Source organism: Sphaeramia orbicularis, chromosome 16 (assembly GCF_902148855.1).
Source record: "Sphaeramia orbicularis chromosome 16, fSphaOr1.1, whole genome shotgun sequence".
In the NCBI taxonomy this organism is placed as follows: domain Eukaryota; kingdom Metazoa; phylum Chordata; class Actinopteri; order Kurtiformes; family Apogonidae; genus Sphaeramia; species Sphaeramia orbicularis.
Window position 1 is genome coordinate 12,460,589 of NC_043972.1, and position 18,498 is coordinate 12,479,086.

The 18,498-nt window shown below is 42.6% G+C and overlaps 1 protein-coding gene across 1 annotated transcript; it reads right to left on the bottom strand.

Annotated features, from left to right (window-relative positions):
* Positions 1 to 1,413: 1,413 nt before the first annotated feature.
* On the bottom strand, positions 1,414 to 18,343 carry LOC115435137 (basic helix-loop-helix transcription factor scleraxis-like). Its single transcript, XM_030157351.1, has 3 exons — positions 17,611 to 18,343; positions 16,805 to 17,021; positions 1,414 to 2,143 (listed from the first exon to the last, which is right to left on the bottom strand). Exons 1-3 carry the CDS (start codon positions 17,976 to 17,978, stop codon positions 2,105 to 2,107), a joined length of 624 nt encoding a protein of 207 aa, XP_030013211.1. The 5' UTR covers positions 17,979 to 18,343; the 3' UTR covers positions 1,414 to 2,104.
* Between the last annotated feature and the right edge of the window lie 155 nt (positions 18,344 to 18,498).

Here is an 18,498-nt window from a genome sequence, read left to right on the forward strand (position 1 = left end):
GGTTAAACAGTTCCATGGGTGGATGGTTCTGGTTCTGGGTGTTTGGGTCCATCCTTGTGACCAACAGCTGTTTACATGTGACTGAACGGTGGAAAACACTTGGAGATGAGTGTGGTATGAACTGAACAGAGTGAAAGTCCAGAACCAGAACCTGGAGAACGGGTTTAGGGGACGGACATGGCACCGAGAGTCTGGAAGGAAACATGTGACCACGAGTCTGAAAAAACCATCTGTCAAACCCTGATCATTTTCCATAAAGGCAGTGGACAGAGGAGGAGAAAAACAACAGACAGAAAAGACAGAGACAGAAGAGACAGACAAAAGAGGCAGACAGAAGAGACAGAGACAGAAGACACAGAAGAGACAGAGAGAGAAGAGACAGAGACAACAGAGACAGAACAGAGACATGCCGACAAAGGACAAACGGAAAAGTCTGGAAGGAAAGGAGACAAGGAAAGAAAGAAGGAAGGAAAGAAGGAAGGAAGGGAAAGACAGAAAGTAAGGAAACAAGGAAACAAAGAAAGAAAGAAAGAAAACAAGAGAGAAGGAAAGAAAGAAAGGAAGGAAAGACGGAAAGAAAGTAAGACAGAAAGACAGAATGAAAGAAATAAGGAAAGAAAGAAAGGAAAAAAGAAAGAAAGAAAGAAAGAAAGAAAGAAAGAAAGAAAGAAAGAAAGAAAGAACAACAACAGAAAAAAGAAATAAACAAATAGAAGGAATTCTCATCAGTAAACATGAAAGTACAGAAGCAGACTGGAAACCCATCAGCAGGCAGACAGTACCCTGAGGAACCCCAGGGAAAAGAGAGGAAGAGGAGGGAGGGAGGGAGGAAGAGGAGGTGGGGGTTAAGGTAAGGGGGAGGACAGCAAAGGGACACGGCACACGTCCAACAGTACCTGCAGATTCCATTGACTGTTCTGTCCTCAAAGACCTCAACCACCCAATACTTCTACTAGTACAAGTGAGTACTTCTACTAGTACTACTGTAGTAGTCTGAGTACTTCTAGTGGTACTCCTCTAGTAGTCAGAGCACTTCTAGTAGTACTACGGTAGTAGTCTGAGTACTTCTGCTTGTACTACTCTAGTAGTCAGAGTACTTCTAGTGGTACTACTTTAGTAGTCTGAGTACTTCTGCTAATAATACTCTAGTAGTCAGAGTACTTCTAGTAGTACTACTGTAGTAGTCTGAGTACTTCCAGTCTAAATATTACAAAGTAAAGCTTCCTGTATGAGTCTGATCCCGCCCCTGCCAGTGGAAGCTCCGCCCACTGTTTGTTGCCCTTTGACTTTATTTGACGTTTCCAGAAATGCCTTTCCCTGTGTGGCCATGCCCACATTTGAAAACTGTGTGTTTATTGGTTGGAACTGGAAGCATTAACACCACCAACATATGAATGACATTTATTTCCACATATACAAACACTTTATTGGTCATGTTGAGTTATTTTCCAGCTTTCACAAAAGATTATTACAAATACCAGCACAGTCCCAAAGCACACGCCCACGCCTCCCATCCACAGGCCCTCCATGTTTGTACTGAAGCTGGCATAAACGTTAAATAACATGTTTCATTGTATAATATTATGTCACATAAATATACATTTATATTTCAGTTTAGTTTCATAATAAAACACAGCGTTTGATGAAGACTCATTTGTCCGTCCAACGTCTGTCGTCCAAAAATGTGCCACAAGAAAAGTCTGAACAATAGACGAGTCGATGGCTTATCACAATGCCGCAAACAGGTCCAAGTACCATAAACGGGTCCAAATACTGTAAATGGGTCCAAGTACCGCAAATGGGTCCAAATACCGCGAACTGGTCCAAGTACCGTAAACGGGTCCAAATACCGCGAACTGGTCCAAGTACCGTAAATGGGTCCAAGTACCGCAAACGGGTCCAAGAACTGTAAACGGGTCCCAGGACTGTAAACGGGTCCCAGTACCGTAAATGCTCCGGTAAAAGTGGACAAATGGAACTGCTGTGTCGTGCTCATTAAAGTCCTGAAGTGCTGCTGAAGTCTGAGGAGGACGGGGGTCCACCGGGGGTGCACCGGGGGTCCACAGGACATCCTTGGAGGTCGGACAGATCCAGGGTCCTCCTGTTAGCTCCGGATTGCAGACTTCCTGTCTCTGTCTTTATTCTGAAACAGAAGAAGACAAAGCGTCAGCATGACGTCCACTGACAAACACAGACATTTATTTAAACACTGATGAATCTACGAACAGAGGCTGAAAATGAACAGTTTATTCTGCAAGAACCAATGGAGAGAAAACAAAACTAGAAATACTATAGAAATACTTTATAAATACTTTATAAATACATTATAATACTCTAAATACTTTAATACTTTATAAATACTTCATAAATACTCTATAATACTCTATAATACTTTATACTCTATAAATACTCAATAAATACTTTATAAATACTCTATTAATGACAGTGAACTGCAGACATTGAATAAACCTCCGGTCACAGAACCCAACCATCTGAACCCAACCATCAGAACCATCGAATGATAAAGAACAGAACAGACACAAACACATTGAAACGGATTTAATTCTGATGGTTGAAACCAGGGAACAAATGTCAGGTTCTGGGTTCGCTTCTAAGACTAACGTCTTCTTACGACAAAGTTCAAAGTGTCTCAGAACCCCTGGACCTTCCAGTAACTTTTGTGTCTGGTTCTGGTTCCATAAACAGTTCCTGGACCTGCCCACCGTCCCTTTAATGGTTTTACCGTCAGATCAGTGACTTCATGAGCTGACGAACAATGGCGGAACCCAATTGGTTCTCATTTATCTGTGGAATCAGAGCACAGACCTCGGGTTCCTGGCCATGGACCAGACGTTATGTATCGGGCCAGGAAAATCACATCACAGTTTCCTCCAACTCACCTCTGACCCAGCGGACCGTTCACTACTGTGGGACAGAACTGACCACAGGATGGAACTAACCATGAAGAACCAACCATGGGACAGAACCAACCACGGAACAGAACTGACCATGAAGAACCAACCACAGAGAACCGACCACGGGACAGAACCGACTATGAAGAACCGATCACGGGACAGAATTGACCATGAAGAACCAACCACGGAAAAGAACCAACCATGGAGAACCAACCACAAAACAGAACCGACCATGGGACAGAACCAACCATGGAGAACCAACCATGAAACAGAATCAACCATGGGACAGAACCAACCATTGAGAACTGACCACGGGACAGAACTGACCACGGAACAAAACCGTCTACAGGACAGAACCAAACATGGAGAACTGGCAACGGAACAGAACCGACCTTGGGACAGAACCAATAGGGCTGTGCCAAAATAACTGATTCATATAAAAATCGCGATTCTCATTTATTACAATTCAGAATCGATTTAAAATGTCCCAAAATCGATTTTAAAAAATAAAACAAATCCGCCGGCAGTCTGCCTCCGTTTTGTACGTGGGACGTTCTGACGTCATCACGCAGCCGGTTCTGGAATGTACGCATGTGCAGTAAGCACCAAAACAAAGAGGAACCTAATCCAGGAAGGTAGGGTTAGTGGTTAGCAATTAGTGGTTAGCGCATTGACATGCCATCAAATGCCGTTAAATAACACATGAAAGGATGAAAATGCATACGTATAACACAACAAATACAATAAAGTGTGGTCCCATCCAACAGTATTTCATGAGCTTAGTCTGACAGCTGCATCAGCCACAGTTTAAGAACACTGTGACACAGTCAGACACCAGAGGAAAACCAACACATTCTGATGGACCTCAGCAAACTCCTGCCAAGCATGGATACATGTTTACAACTGAATACATATGAAACAGACATTTGAATGTGTGCCTTTGTCATTCTGCCTTTAAATCAGACTGGAGTAGATCATGAGGATCATTTACACACCTATAGACTGAAGCACCAATCAGTAGGAATCAAATCACTTTGAATCGGAAATCGATTTTGAATTGGATTGTAGCCTCAAAAAGACTTATGAATTGTGGTGGAAATGAAGTAGATCAGCTAATGAATCAGGAACAAAACAAAATGAAACAAAACCAAGAGTGACATGAACAGAGAAGAGTGAAGAAAAATGACCAACATTAGCAAACACATCCTGTTAGCATCCAGCCGCTAGCACCATTTGGAATATACTGCAGACTGAAGTTGTTCACTCATTCATTCATTCATTTTCTGAACCCGCTTTATTCTCACTAGGTTCACAGGGGTGGAGCCTATCTCAGCTGCCTGTGGGTGAAGGCGGGGTTCACCCTGGACATGTGACCAGTTCATCACAGGACAGACATATAGAGACACATTCACGCCTATGGACAATTTAGATTAATTCATGAACCTATCAGTGCATGTGTTTGGATGGTGAGAGGAGCCAGAGAACCTGGTGAGAACCCACGCAGACACAGGGAGAACATGTAAACTCCACACAGAAAGGCCTCGCCCCCATGGACTGGTGTTGGAATGGAACCCAGGACGTTCTGTGTGACACCTGTTTTATCCACTGGACCACCGAGTCCAGACTTAATATGTTATAAACAAAAACTAAACCTTTTTAAATGGCTCATATTACAGTATTACAGACTTCATTTTTAATAAACCAAATATAATAATAGTTGGACTTCTGCAGGGTTGCCCTTTGTCACCAGTTCTGTTCATAATTTTTATGGACAGAATTTCTAGGTGCAGCCAGGGGCCGGAGATTTGGGGACCACAGGATTTCATCTCTGCTTTTTGCAGATGATGTCCTGTTGGTCTCATTGAATCCGGACCTTCAACTTGCCCTGAGGCGGTTTGGAGCTGAGTGCAAAGGGAGTGGGATGATGATCAGCACCTCCAAATCTGAGGACATGGTTCTCGACCGGAAAAAAGGTGGTGTGCCCTCTCCGGGTCGGTGGGGAGTCCTTGCCCCAAGTGGAAGAGTTCAAGTATCTTGGGGTCTTATTCATGAGTGAGGGAAGGATGGAGCGTGAGATACACAGTCGCTGTATCAGTTGGTTGTGGTGAAAAAGGAGCTGAGCCGAAAGGCGAAGCTCTTGATTTACCTGTCAGTCTACGTTCCTACTCTCACCTATGGTCATGAGCTTTGGGTCATGACTGAAAGGACAAGATCCCGGATACAAGCGGTCGAAATGAGTTTCCTCCGTAGATTGTCTGGGCGCACCCTTAGGGATAGGGGGAGGGGCTCAGTCACCAGGGAGGAGCTCAGAGTACAGCCAGTGCTCCTCCACATCGAGAGGGACCAGCTGAGGTGGATCAGGCATCTGTTTCAGATGCCTCCTGGACTCCTCTCTGGGGAGGTGTTCTGGGCATGTTCCACCGGGAGGAGAACTCAGGGAAGACCTAGGACACACTGGAGAGACTATGTCTCTGGGCTGGCCTGGGAATGCCTCAGGGTCCCCCTGTAAGAGCTGGAGGAGGAGTCTGAGGAGAGGGAAGTCTGGGCATCCCTGCTTAGACTGTTGCCTCTGCGACCCGGCCCCGGAAAAATGGAAGACAATGGATGGATGGATAATAATAGTGTCATACAGGCTGTTCAAGAAGGTCTGTTTTAGGGTGGGGGGGGTCAGGTGGGCTGGTGAGTTTTTATACGATAAACTGGTCCTTGGTGTGAAAAAGGTAGCGAACCCCTGTTTGAGTGAATTGGAACCACAGTCTCCATATCCCAGCATTCATAGCAGCCACAGGACTGTGGAAGGTTTGGGCTAAAAGAGAAAAAATAAGAAATACTGAGTGTTTTAGTCTCATGATGTATAATCTGATAAAGAATGATCACTGAGGATGAACCAGAGGACAGACACACAGGTCATGTAATCAGCATGTTGACGCGGCGGTCGTTTGGATCAGATCTGGTCCCAGTTATTCTGATAATATTCGCATCAGTTCTGTCAGACTCATGTTAGTTCTGGTTCTGTTCAGTCCAGTTGGATCTGCAGTGGGCCAAACCAGGAACACAGTACAGAATCTATGAAGAATGATGACAAGTTTTACTCTGTTTTAGTAAAAAAAACCTCCCATTAATTTCAGAAAATATTTATATTTTACAAAAAGATGTGAATAACCTGAAAAAACAGAAAATTAGAAAAATTAGTGCAATTTTAACAATATTCTGCCTCGACTTATTATTTCTACATGTGCATTTACTGACATTATTCCACAAACGTGGAAACGGACAGAATATTATTAACATGTTGGAGTTTGGAACTAAAATAAGACCAGTTTCTATAATATTAGAGTTTATTATGAACAGAACTTCCAGATCAGTGGATCTACAAATGCACCAAACATTTAAGAACACACACAATATTAAAACAATTACACTTTTTAGGTTGGTCATATTTTTATTTATGCTTTTTTTTTTGCATTTTATTGTGAAAAGATAATTTGTAAATATAAATATTTTCATAGTGTAATGTTTTTGTTTTTTTTCACTTTCATTTTTTTCCACATAATTTTTCCAGAAGAACATGTGCATTTGTCAGTATTTATAGGTTATTCTGTTCTTATTTTACTGTCAATCCCATCGGTCTGTATGTGGAACCTGAACTCCAATCATTTGGACACTTTTGACTGTCCATGTCTTCTGTCTAACGTTTGCACTTTGGTCCTGTGGGCCAGACTGGACCCTTTGGTGGGCCAGATCTGGACCCTTTGGTGGGCCAGACTGGATCCTTCTTTGGGTCGGATCTGGATCCTTGTTTGGGCTGGATCTGGCCCCTTGGCCTCATGTTTGACACCCCTGTATAGCATCCTTTGTTGAGGATAAATGTCCCAAACCCAGACTTTCCAACTGTTATATCTGCACAAATGAAGAGTACAAATAAACTAGAGCTGTCAAAGCATTCAAATGTTTAATCAGATTCACCACAGGGCTGATGTGGATTAATTTTGATTAATCATGATTAAATATCCTTTATTTTTAATCTATATTAACTGTGTTTCATTTTCCATGAACAGACTTATTACAGAAGTGAACATATATGAACTTAATGTGTTTGTCGTTAGCTGGTTGACCCATTAGCCGTAGTACTAACAGAACCCAGACTAAGGTATGTTAGGTGTTAAGGTGGTATTTAAAGGTGGAAGTGCTTCAGTGAATATTAACCTCCTTGGTGCAGAGTGTGTCTACTCCTTTGTGTGGGTCAACTGTTCCATCTTTGTTTTTTCTCCTCATATTTCCATCTGGAGGGACAACGGGCTGGTTCTGTTCTTCCATCTTTATGGGTCAGTTCTACTCTTCCATCTTTATGTGTTGGTTCTGCTCTTCAATCTTTATGGGTTGGTTCTGCTGGTTCTGCTCTTCCATCTTTATGGGTTGGTTCTGCTGGTTCTGTTCTTCCATCTTTATGGTTCGGTTCTGCTGGTTCTGCTCTAACTCTAACTCTACGTGGACAAACTGACCCAAATGTGTTGGAGCAGATGTTCACAGTCATTCTGCTGTAGATGGTTCATGGAGTTCACATTTACAATCACATTAACCAGGACGATGGATTCATCTGAGTTAACGGGTTAATTTGGACAGAACTATAAAGACAAAGACGTAAAGATGTGAAAACCATCTGAAACAGTTTGAAAGTGAATGTTTGGAGGCTGGGAACACTCGTCTGGACCAGGGGACATTCACTGGGTTGGACGACAGGTTGGAAAAACCTGAGGATTTATCAAATAAAATAGTTTGATGCATTTGAAAAGACACAGATCTGTGAAAAAAAGAAACTAAATCAGAAACTGTCCATGACCACATGACCATGAACCATGAAATGACCGTGAAATCACTGACACGCCCCCAACGGCGGCAGTTTAGGAAGCACAGCTGTGGATGCTGAACCCAGTGGGGTGGGGGGGTGTTTTGACTACCAGGCTTAGAGGACGTGGACTAAACACAGACACATACCAGCTGGACCCTGGGGACACATTAGTCCAGCTCTGATACCGTCACCTGATGACGGCGGCGCTGACACCCGTCACAGTCGTGGACGGAGTCGCTTCTTTACCTACAACTGTGGATTTTCCATCCACGTTGTGTCAAACACAAACATCTAATTTAAGCTCTGGCTGCACGAGCAGACGAATGACTGGGTGGAAAAAATAATTCCACTTGGGCAGCGGCCTGACAATCGTATAAGGAGATTGGTATTCAGGCATGGACTGAAAACGGAGAATGTCCCTTTGGTTTATCGGCTGAAAAGATGTGAATATGAGTCAGAGTCTGTGGTGTCAAACAGACGCTGCAATTAGTCTCATAAACGCTCGTCAATCAGCCTGTAGGCGATTATAGACAAACCATAAAACACAGCAGGAAACAACACACATGGACAATGAAGCTAAAGGACACAGCTAACGAACACAGCTAACAGAGACAGCTAATGAACACAGCTAACGAATGTGGCTAACTGACACAGCTAATAAACACAGCTAACAGACACAGCTAATTAACACAGCTAACAGACACAGCTAACGAACACAGCTAACTTAACATAGCTAACGGACACAGCTAATTTAACACAGCTAACAGACACAGCTAACTAAACACAGCTAACAGACACAGCTAAGGAACGCAGTTAACAGACACAGCTAACATACACAGCTAATGGACACAGCTAACTTAACACAGCAAACGAACATGGCCATTGTGTGTCTCGGCCTCATCAGGAACATTCACTGCTTTGATAACACACGTCCTGACGACTTCTGAAAAACACTTGTTTTCTCTTCGGTTTTCTCTTCCGTGCTCAGATGTCGTTAACACTGCTGCCACACATGGACTTAATTACTGCCACTGTTTAATAAAGCCCTATAATGCCTGCCTTTATTTTGGGGGATGTCTATGACTTGGACCTGGATGTGACCTCATTAGTGGTGACATAACGAGGTCTTTGTGATGACACTCGACTGTTTGGTTCATTTCCATGGTTTACGGGTTTGAATGGATGAACCTGTAGATGGATTTGGACCCAGATGTGGATTTGGGTTTGACTGTGCCCACTGAGCGGCCCCCCCACCCCTGACAGCAGACTGATAGTTTTACTAATAGATTTTGTTAGTTATCTGAGCCCGCTCCTTCTGCTGGTGTTAAATTAGGCTTTAACTGCTTCCATCTGGTGGAAATATGCAGACGAGTGGATGAACGAGCGGAGGCTCAGGTCGGACCCAGACACAGACGTGGGTCCAATAGATCTGACATCCTCCTGCTGCTCATTAACAGAACCTCTTCAAACCAGTGACTGCCAGTCCACGCCTCATTATCAGTAAATGACACTCATTTACTGGGACACGACGCTGACGTCAGGGTTTTTTCCAGTACAAACTGAATCCAGCCCAAACCGCAGTCGTTAGTCGGGTCCCGTGGTCTGGGTGCGTTTAGGGCCTCATAGGTGAAGGTTCCTTTGACTCTTTAAAGAACCCGAGCAGCGCCAGCGCAGTGGAAACCCAACAGGACAAACAGGAGGCTGATGATCCCTCTGAGCCGCCGCTGCCTCGCTCCCTTCTCCATTTCGGTTTCCACAACTTCCTGCACACCATTAGTTCACAGAGTGTTGAAAGCGCCGTCGCGTCCACAGCTGCTTAACGCACAAATCAGATGCCTTTTTTTTTTGTCTCGAAAGCAGCGGCGAGCAGCAGAGAAAACAGCCGAGGCTGAGGAGGTTCCTCTGGTCACCAGGGCGTTCCATGGCGGTTTGTGCAGCGTTGCCTTCAAAGAGTGACGGCAATGTGTTTCTAATCACAGCAGCTGAATTCAACAGACGAGAACACACCAGAAATTAAACACACCAGCACTTAAACACACTAGCAATTAAACACACCAGAAAGCATTTACACAACAATTAGCTCATTTGTTACAGCGCTTTTGTCTGTCTATGACTCACAGACTCAGACTAGAGGCAGTCTGGCCACTGGGTGTGTGTGTGTGTGTGTGTATGTATCTGCACAGTTCTGATAAATGTAGATGTTTTTTTTCTGTACACACACACACACACACACACACACACACACACATACATATATATATATGAACAATTGGTGAAAATGGGAAACAATCACAACCAATCCAGATGTTTAGACATGGTGTGTGGGGTTCCACAGGAGTCACTGTTAGGTCCCAAATTATTTATCATGTAAATCTATGACATATGTAAGACACCACGAATACTCACATTCATCTGATTTACTGATGACACAAACATAATTGGTTCAGGTGAGAATTTACAGCAGCTTTTGGACACTGTCGCTTCAGAATTCATCAAAATCCAAAACTGGTTTGATAAAAACAAGCTGTCACAAAATCTGAGCAAGACAAAAATGATGGAATTCAGTAACAGAGAAATAAATCATTAAGTACGAGTACAGATATAAGGTGTTGATTTGGAAAGAGTACACAAAATCACATTCCTTTGGATGATAATAACTAACACGATCTGCTGGAAGTCTCACATTAAATACATCTGCACTGAAATATGCACAAGCATCTATTTAAGGGACAAAGAAAGACACTTTTAGACAACAGATCACTAAACAAACTAAACAAACCACTAAACAAACTAAACAAACAACTAAACAAACTAAACCACTCAACAAATTAAACAAATTAAAACTAAAACCACTAAACAAACTAAACAAACCAAACAAACCACTAAACAAACTAAACAAACTAGTAAACAAATTAAATAAACAACTAAACAAACTAAAACCACTCAACAAATTAAACAAACTAAAACTAAAACCACTAAACAAACTAAACAAACCAAACAAACCACTAAACAAACTAAACAAACTAGTAAACAAATTAAACAAACAACTAAACAAACTAAAACCACTCAACAAATTAAACAAACTAAAACTAAAACCACTAAACAAACTAAACAAACCAAACAAACCACTAAACAAACTAGTAAACAAATTAAACAAACAACTAAACAAACTAAAACCACTAAAGAAACCACCAAACAAATTAAACAAACTAAAACCACTAAACAAAACAAAGAAACCACTAAACAAACTAAACAAACCACTAAACAAACTTAACAAACTAAACAAACCACTAAGTCATGATCATTTGTCAATGGGTATTATTATATTAGTGTATACAGGAATAAGGATGCATTATTATTATTATTATTATTATTATTATTATTATTATTATTATATTCATATAAAATAATTGCTATATAGAGATCATAAGGAATACAGATTGGGGGTAAGAGTATATAAGTGTTTACTTCTTCCTACTCCTTTTTGAGCATGTTTAATTTTATTTATTTAATTTTATTTATTTTTCTCCTTTTGTTTACTTATCAAACTTTTATGTATCATTACTGATATTTTGTTGGTTGATTTTGTTTTGATTTCACTGTCTACATGTTCCAAATAAAGATTTCAATCAATCAAAAAAATAATAATAATAATAAAAATAAATAAATATATATATATGTGTGTGTGTGTGTGTGTGTGTGTGTGTGTGTTGAACACACCCCGTGGTCTGTGCACACACACACACACACACACACACACACACACACACACACACACACACACGGTTGTCTTGTGTCTTTAACTCCGTTCAGACTCTGATCCTCCGACATCGTCCCATATTCACCTTCTCCTGTTCCTTCATGTTCATTAAAACTCTTCATATTAATAAAAACTCTGCTCATCGTCTCTGCTTTGATCATTTTACACATTTTTTTAAATCCCCAGAAATTCCAAATAAATCTCCTCCTTGAAGCTCCAACGACCCAGAGCTGAGTTCATTCATCTAAATTTAACCCTTTCAGTGTGTTCACAGCAGCTGCTTCAGTCTGAGGATGGCCGTTAATCGTTAATGGTGCCGGCGTTAACGGTGCCGGCGTTAATGGTGACAGCAGACATGCCCACTGTGCTGTTAAATGACTAAACAAACCCAACTGTCCCCTGATGGTTCTGAGTGGAGGAGGTGGACGCTGAACCCAAACACCTGAGGCTCATTTAAGGTGAATCTAAAGCAGATACTGAAGCTGAAAAACATCTGACAGTTTCATCCCATGTACGGGTCAGAACCAGGACCTGAAACCTCAGTATCACAGGCAGCAGAAAACCAGATCCAGACCAAGATCCAGACCCAGACCCAGACCCAGATCCAGTTTGCTCCACTTTTCTAAATGTAATAACACTTAAGGACAGTTCAAGTGTCCCACCAGCAGCAGATCCTTTAAATGTCTGATCAGGGAACAAAACAGCTGGTTTTCCTGCAGCGTCGACTGTCGAGTTCAGCAGTCGCAGGTTCAATCAGATCTGGATCTGTTTTAGTCACAGTTTTATGGTGAAATAGGCTGACTCTCGTCAGAATTAAGTCACTGTGTGTTTTCACTGTTCGACTGAATCTGGACCAAAGCAGATACAGTCAGACTGGAAAGGGGCGGAGCCTCAGCGGCAGCCTAACCCTATCTAACACTAGACAAGTCAGCTCAAACAACAGAAAGACCCGCCAAGACAGCATTCAGAACCAGCACTGACCCGACCCACAGAGAACCACTGACACTCCGGTTCAGGTCGCAGATGGAGAACACATGGAACCCACAGGATGGACCGTGACTGTTCTACGTCAGAAATGAACATGGATGACCGACCTCCCAACACAGACACACACACACACCCCCCATCAAAAATAAAAAGACAAAATACAACAAAAAAACAAACAAACAAAGGTTGGAACAACAAACAGGTTGGAAAAGCTGAAGGTGAAAACAAGGAAACGAGTCTGAACCCAACCCTGGATCAGAACCACAACCACAACCAGTCCCGTCTTTCAGACCCTGAATTGTTTAGCGACCTACAGCAGGTGTAAATATTCACGTCACCGTTTCTTCTGATCAGATCTGTCCAACTGGATTCAAGCCGTTCAAGCTGCTCAGACTCAGGTCAACATTCAGGACATTATTGATCAAACACAGACGTTCACGTTTGATCAATAAAAAGGTTCACTGTGAGATTTGGATTTTATTATCGTCATTAGTCTGAGTTTTACACTGCACAAAATGAATATCTGACAAAGATAAACTGACTTGAATGTGGAATATTACAATAATAAGATCATATTTTAGATGTATTTACTTATTTAGACTTAATCTTGTTCAGATTATTTGACTTGTTCCAAGTATTTTCATCTTGTTCTACTAAGAGATTACAACTGATTTAAACAATATTTATAATAAAACCAGCTCTATTAGTGTGGAGGACACAAGAACCGTGTGTGTGTGTGTGTGTGTGTGTGTATATATACACACACATATACATATACACACACACACGTATATATATGCATATACATTTAAAAAAATCTTACCATGAAGACTTGAAACGAGTATATCATGCTTAAAATCACAAATTTCTCTTTCTATAATCCTTAGGTAATATTGTCTTATTTTAATTTAACTTAATAGGTGTAATTTTTCTTGATTGTAAGATTCTTACAAAAATTTTAGCAACACATTTACAACTGGTCTTACCAAATATTATTCACCACAATCAGGTTGGTTTCATGAAGAACAGAACTTCAAAGGATAATGTTAGACTCCTGCTACACTTAATGTGGTTGAGTCAATCCCAAAATGTTCCTATAACTGCTATCTCTTTAGACGCAGAGAGGGCCTTTGTCTCATTTTGGCTTCAACTCTAACTTCATTAAATGGATAAAAATATTGTATAAAGAACCTAAAGCAGCAGTGATGACAAATGGAGTAATCTCCCCTTTCTTCAATCTGACCCGGGGAACTAGACAGGGATGTTCATTGAGTCCATTATTGTTCATCATCTTCTTAGAGGTTCTAGCAGTGTGTGAGAGCACACCCTGGAATAAGGGGAGTACGGGAAGGAGATAATGAACATAAATAATTATTATATGCTGATGATATTTTAGCAGTAGTATCTGATCCTTTAACCTCTCTGCCACATCTGATGGACACTATACAATCCTTCTCAAAATTTTCAGGCTACTCCATTAACTGGAGCAAATCTGAGGCAATGCCTCTCTCCAAGTCATGTATTTCATCTATGGTGGAGAAGTTTAATTTTAGATGGGTATGCAAGGGAATGAAATATCTTGGCATCAAACTTTTTGAGGATATAGACGAAACTGTGGCACTAAATTTTAACCCCTTACTTCAGAAGATAAAAACAAACCTTGATAAGTGGGGAAAATTAAAACTCACATTGTGGGGAAAAAATAGTGTTATAAAAATGATAGTTACCCCACAGTTCAGTTATGTGGCAATGATGCTACCAATTAAAATCCCATCTACTATTTTTAGACAAATGGATGATGTAATAAAACATTTTTTAAGGGGTGGGAAAAGACCACGAATAAAACTAAGAAAGTTATGTGCACATAAAGAGAGGGGAGGGCTGGGCCTCCCAGATCTTAGATTGTATTATTTAGCTTTTGAGATGGCCAAAATAGCAAGATATTGGCAAGCTACTGAGGATAAAGCAGCTGGGATGGAGGCAGAGAAGGGGATATGCTCAACTTTTCAACCTATGGAGGTATTATCACAAAAAAGGTCTAATATCACAAATCCAATACTTCTACATTCAAAGGATGTCTGGAGCAGAGTACATAAAATGTTTAAATTGACACACTCTACAAAGATACTCATCGTTGTGGTATAATCCTGATGTTTGTATTGGGAAGAAATCTGTATATTGGAAACAGTGGCACACTGGAGGTTTAAGAACCATTAATGATGTATTTGAAGATGGGGTGTTTTTGTCATATGATAAGCAAAAGCAGAAATTTAATTTGGTGGGAAAAGATAACTTTTGGAAATTTTTGCAAATAAGGAGTTGCATTTTCTCAAAGAGATACAATATTACTGATAACATGGTGATAGAATATGTGAAACTTCCACTTGGAAAATGAAAAGCCTCACAATTTTACAAAACTGCTAAATCTTCTCTCACCAATGACTAATGACTCTAACCAGTTAAAGATGATTTGGCAGAGGGACCTTGGTGGAGAGACTGAAAATGATAAATGGGCAATAATTGTGGCTGATTGTGGTAAAGATGTGAGAGGGGCAAGGGGTAAACTTACGCAAAATAATGTAATGCATAGATCCTATTACACACCATCTAGATTGTATAGGATGAAACTATTGAGTAGTGATTTATGTTGGAAATACCAAGAGAAAACTGGAACTTTCCTTCATTGTATGTGGGAATGTGTTTGAATCAGACCCTTGTGGACTCATATTCTAAATATTTGAAGTAATTGGCTCGGAGCAGAAATCTCCTCAAACTCAGAGCTCTGCTTACTGGGGGATGAATCTCAGTTACCCAGTATAACCAAATGTAACCTTTCAGTAATTTCAGTGGGTACAACAACAGCTTGTCGAGTCATTCTAAGACACTGGAAAACATCAGAAACTGTGGAGATGAAAGAATGGGTCTGTGCAATGACTGAAACTGCATCCTATGAATGTATGCTTAGATTAAGTGATGACAGAGGGATATACCAAGCCTCTGAAAAGTTCAATAAAAAGTTGAATTTCAAAAAAAAAAAAAAAAGGTGTAATTTTCTTCCTGCACCGACAGATAATTGGACTGAAATAAGACATTTGAAATAAAAGAGTTGAATTGTCTTATTTTTGTACAAGCCTTTTTTACAGTGTCAATATATCAAAATAAATTAAACTGAAAATATGTGAAAAATGTAAATGAATAAACAGAATCAGTGGATAAAATGTCCAGGTATCAGTGCCTTTGAGCTGATTCTGTAAATTCGTGAATGCTCTGAGTTCCTTCTGTTCAAAGGGAATGAGTTTAATGGAAAACAGTCGAATATGTGACTGTGAAGAACGGTGGACTTTTGGACGTTTTTCAGTTTGTGGGTCATTTTCTCTGCAAGCGTTTACATATACTGTTACAGCTCCGACTGACAGCACTGACCTCCACTGGGGGGGGGGGGGGGGGGTCAGGACTAGAGTCCACACAGCGGAGGGAAGGTCTGGGCTGATTATCTCAGAGGTGGGGGGGGTCTGGGTTTGGACACCGAGGATGTCTAAGTTTTAGGGGTGTGTGTGTGTGTGTGTGTGTGTGTTTTGGGGGGGGGGGGGGGCTCTCCCAGCTGAAGGGTCTCTGGGTTTAGACTCTAAGGAGGGTATTAGCTTTCACACACTGCTGGGGTAACGGGGGAGTCTGCCAGATGTCAGCTCCTTACCCATAAATCCTGCTAAATGGGCAGCGGCCACGTTAGTGGGGGGTGGGGGGGTCACCTCTATCATCTTCTGCCGTGTTTGTTGAAGTCGGCACTGGACTCACATAAATTTGATTTCAGTCGGTCATGGAAATCCAGAGGTGATTTCCTGTTATTTTTCATGGGGTTGAGTTTGTTCATGATTACGTGTGTTTCCTCAGAATCCATCAAAGACCAGCTCCACCCCTCCTGAGACCCCCCCTCCAGATTTTAAATAAAGACAAACAAACGCCCAAGTCGCAGTCCAGCGACTTTGAAACCACCTGCCTGAGCAAAACCCCTCCCACCGGGCCCATAACCCCACCACCATTCCCTCCGATGGGACCCTTTAAAGAGGCGGTGCTTTGAACGTCCCTCTGGACCAATCAGGTTTACAGCCTCGGTCACTGATCCGAGGTCAGCTTTAAACACCACACTGACCCCAAACACCGCCCACCTCATTAACCTGAATCACACGCCGTCTCTCCTCATCAGTGACATCACTGATTCATGATTATTACGGTCTGGAGGCTGGGCGGATCCTGTTCGGACACATGTAGGTTCTACGGGTTCTGTCTTCTTACCATTTTCCTTTGGTTGCTGAGGCAGAAGGTACAGATGTGTTTGGGCTGAGTCGACTGGTCGGATCCTCGGGTGGGGGAGGAGTTCACATGGAAGAACGGCGGTGAGGGGGCATGGCAGGGCTGTCCATCATGGAGACCCTCCCCCAGGAGCAACACGTTTCCCAGGTGACTGATGTAGCTGCTTGCCAAACGTAGAGTCTCAATTTTCGACAGTTTCCTGAAAATCGAAGCAAAGACTTAATCTGATGGATCACATGACACGGAACCGCAGATAGGGCCATTGTACAGTAAAGAACTGATGGAACTGAACTCAGAGCCACCACCGGACTGTGACGCTCTAATAGGAAAGAACCAGAATTTTAATGGAACAGAACCTGAACTTTAACATAACAGAATCAGAACTTTAACGGAACAGAATCTGACCTTTAACTGAAAAGAATCAGAACTTCAGTGGAACAGAACCAGAACTTTAATGGAACAGAATCAGACCTTTAATAGAACAGAATCAAGACTTCAGTGGAACAGGCTTCATAATCAACTGAAGAGTAAATCAATTCAATTTGTGTCCAAGAAACCCACTGTCAGTGACAGAACGGACTCCAGTTCTGTTGTGGTTCTCTGGTTCTGTTGTGGTTCTATGGCTCTTTCTGTTTTCGTGGTTCTGTGGTTCTATGGTTCTGTCTGTTTTTGTGGTTCTCTGGTTTTGTTGTGGTTCTATGGTTCTGTCTGTTTCTGTGGTTCTCTGGTTTTGTTGTGGTTCTATGGTTCTGTCTGTATTTGTGGTTCTCTGGTTCTGATGTTCCTACCTGTCTGCAGGTTCCGTGGGGATCAGCGTGCGCAGTGCTGTGAACGCCGTGTTGACTGAGTTGGTGCGGTCCCTCTCCCTGGCATTGGCGGCGGTTCTCTGGCGAACCTCTGTGGGCATTGTGGGAGGTGACACTGGGGGGCCCAGTCGGCCGACTCCGCCCCCGCACAGCTTCCTCTTCCTGTTCACCTTGATGTGGAAGGCAGATGGCGAGGATGATGACAGCCGGAAGTTGGAGGAGTTGGGGTTCCTCTCGTCGGAACCTGACCCTTCGCTGCCGTTCTCATCGTCGTCTTCGGAAAGGAGGGCGATGTCACCGTACAGGAAGCGGCCCGCGGGGGGCGCCGTGCGAAGCATGGCAAATGTCATCTTCACAGAATGAATGACAGTCTGACAGCTGACAGTTGCCGGGGCGACGTCCTCCTGCTGATTGACAGGTTCCTTGGCGTCTCCGCTTTGCGGAAACTGTTGTCAAATGTGACGCAGATGATCCTGAAGCTGCAAAGTTTCAATCTCCGATCACGGATCTGGATCTGAGGATCTGGACCCTGAGAGACCGGACCATAGACTGGATCTGAGGAGGTTCAGGTCCAGGTTTGGATCAGAAAACCGTCCACGTCCACGGGGTCGAAGGTCAGAGTCAGGGTTCTTCCTTTAGTCCCTTTGAGGATAATTAAAGGTTCTCGTAGACGTCAAACGACTGTCCCGTTTCCCTCCGTCTCTGTCTGTTTCAGCCTCCACGTGTGCTTCTGTCTGAATGTTTCCGTCCGCCTCTGGTCTTATAGGCGGTGGGAGGGGCCGGCACACTCCTGGGCCCCTCCCCCTGGGCACCTCCCCCTGGGCGGCCCGGTCCCTGGGCTGCCGTCTAGTATCAGGCCAGAGACCGGAG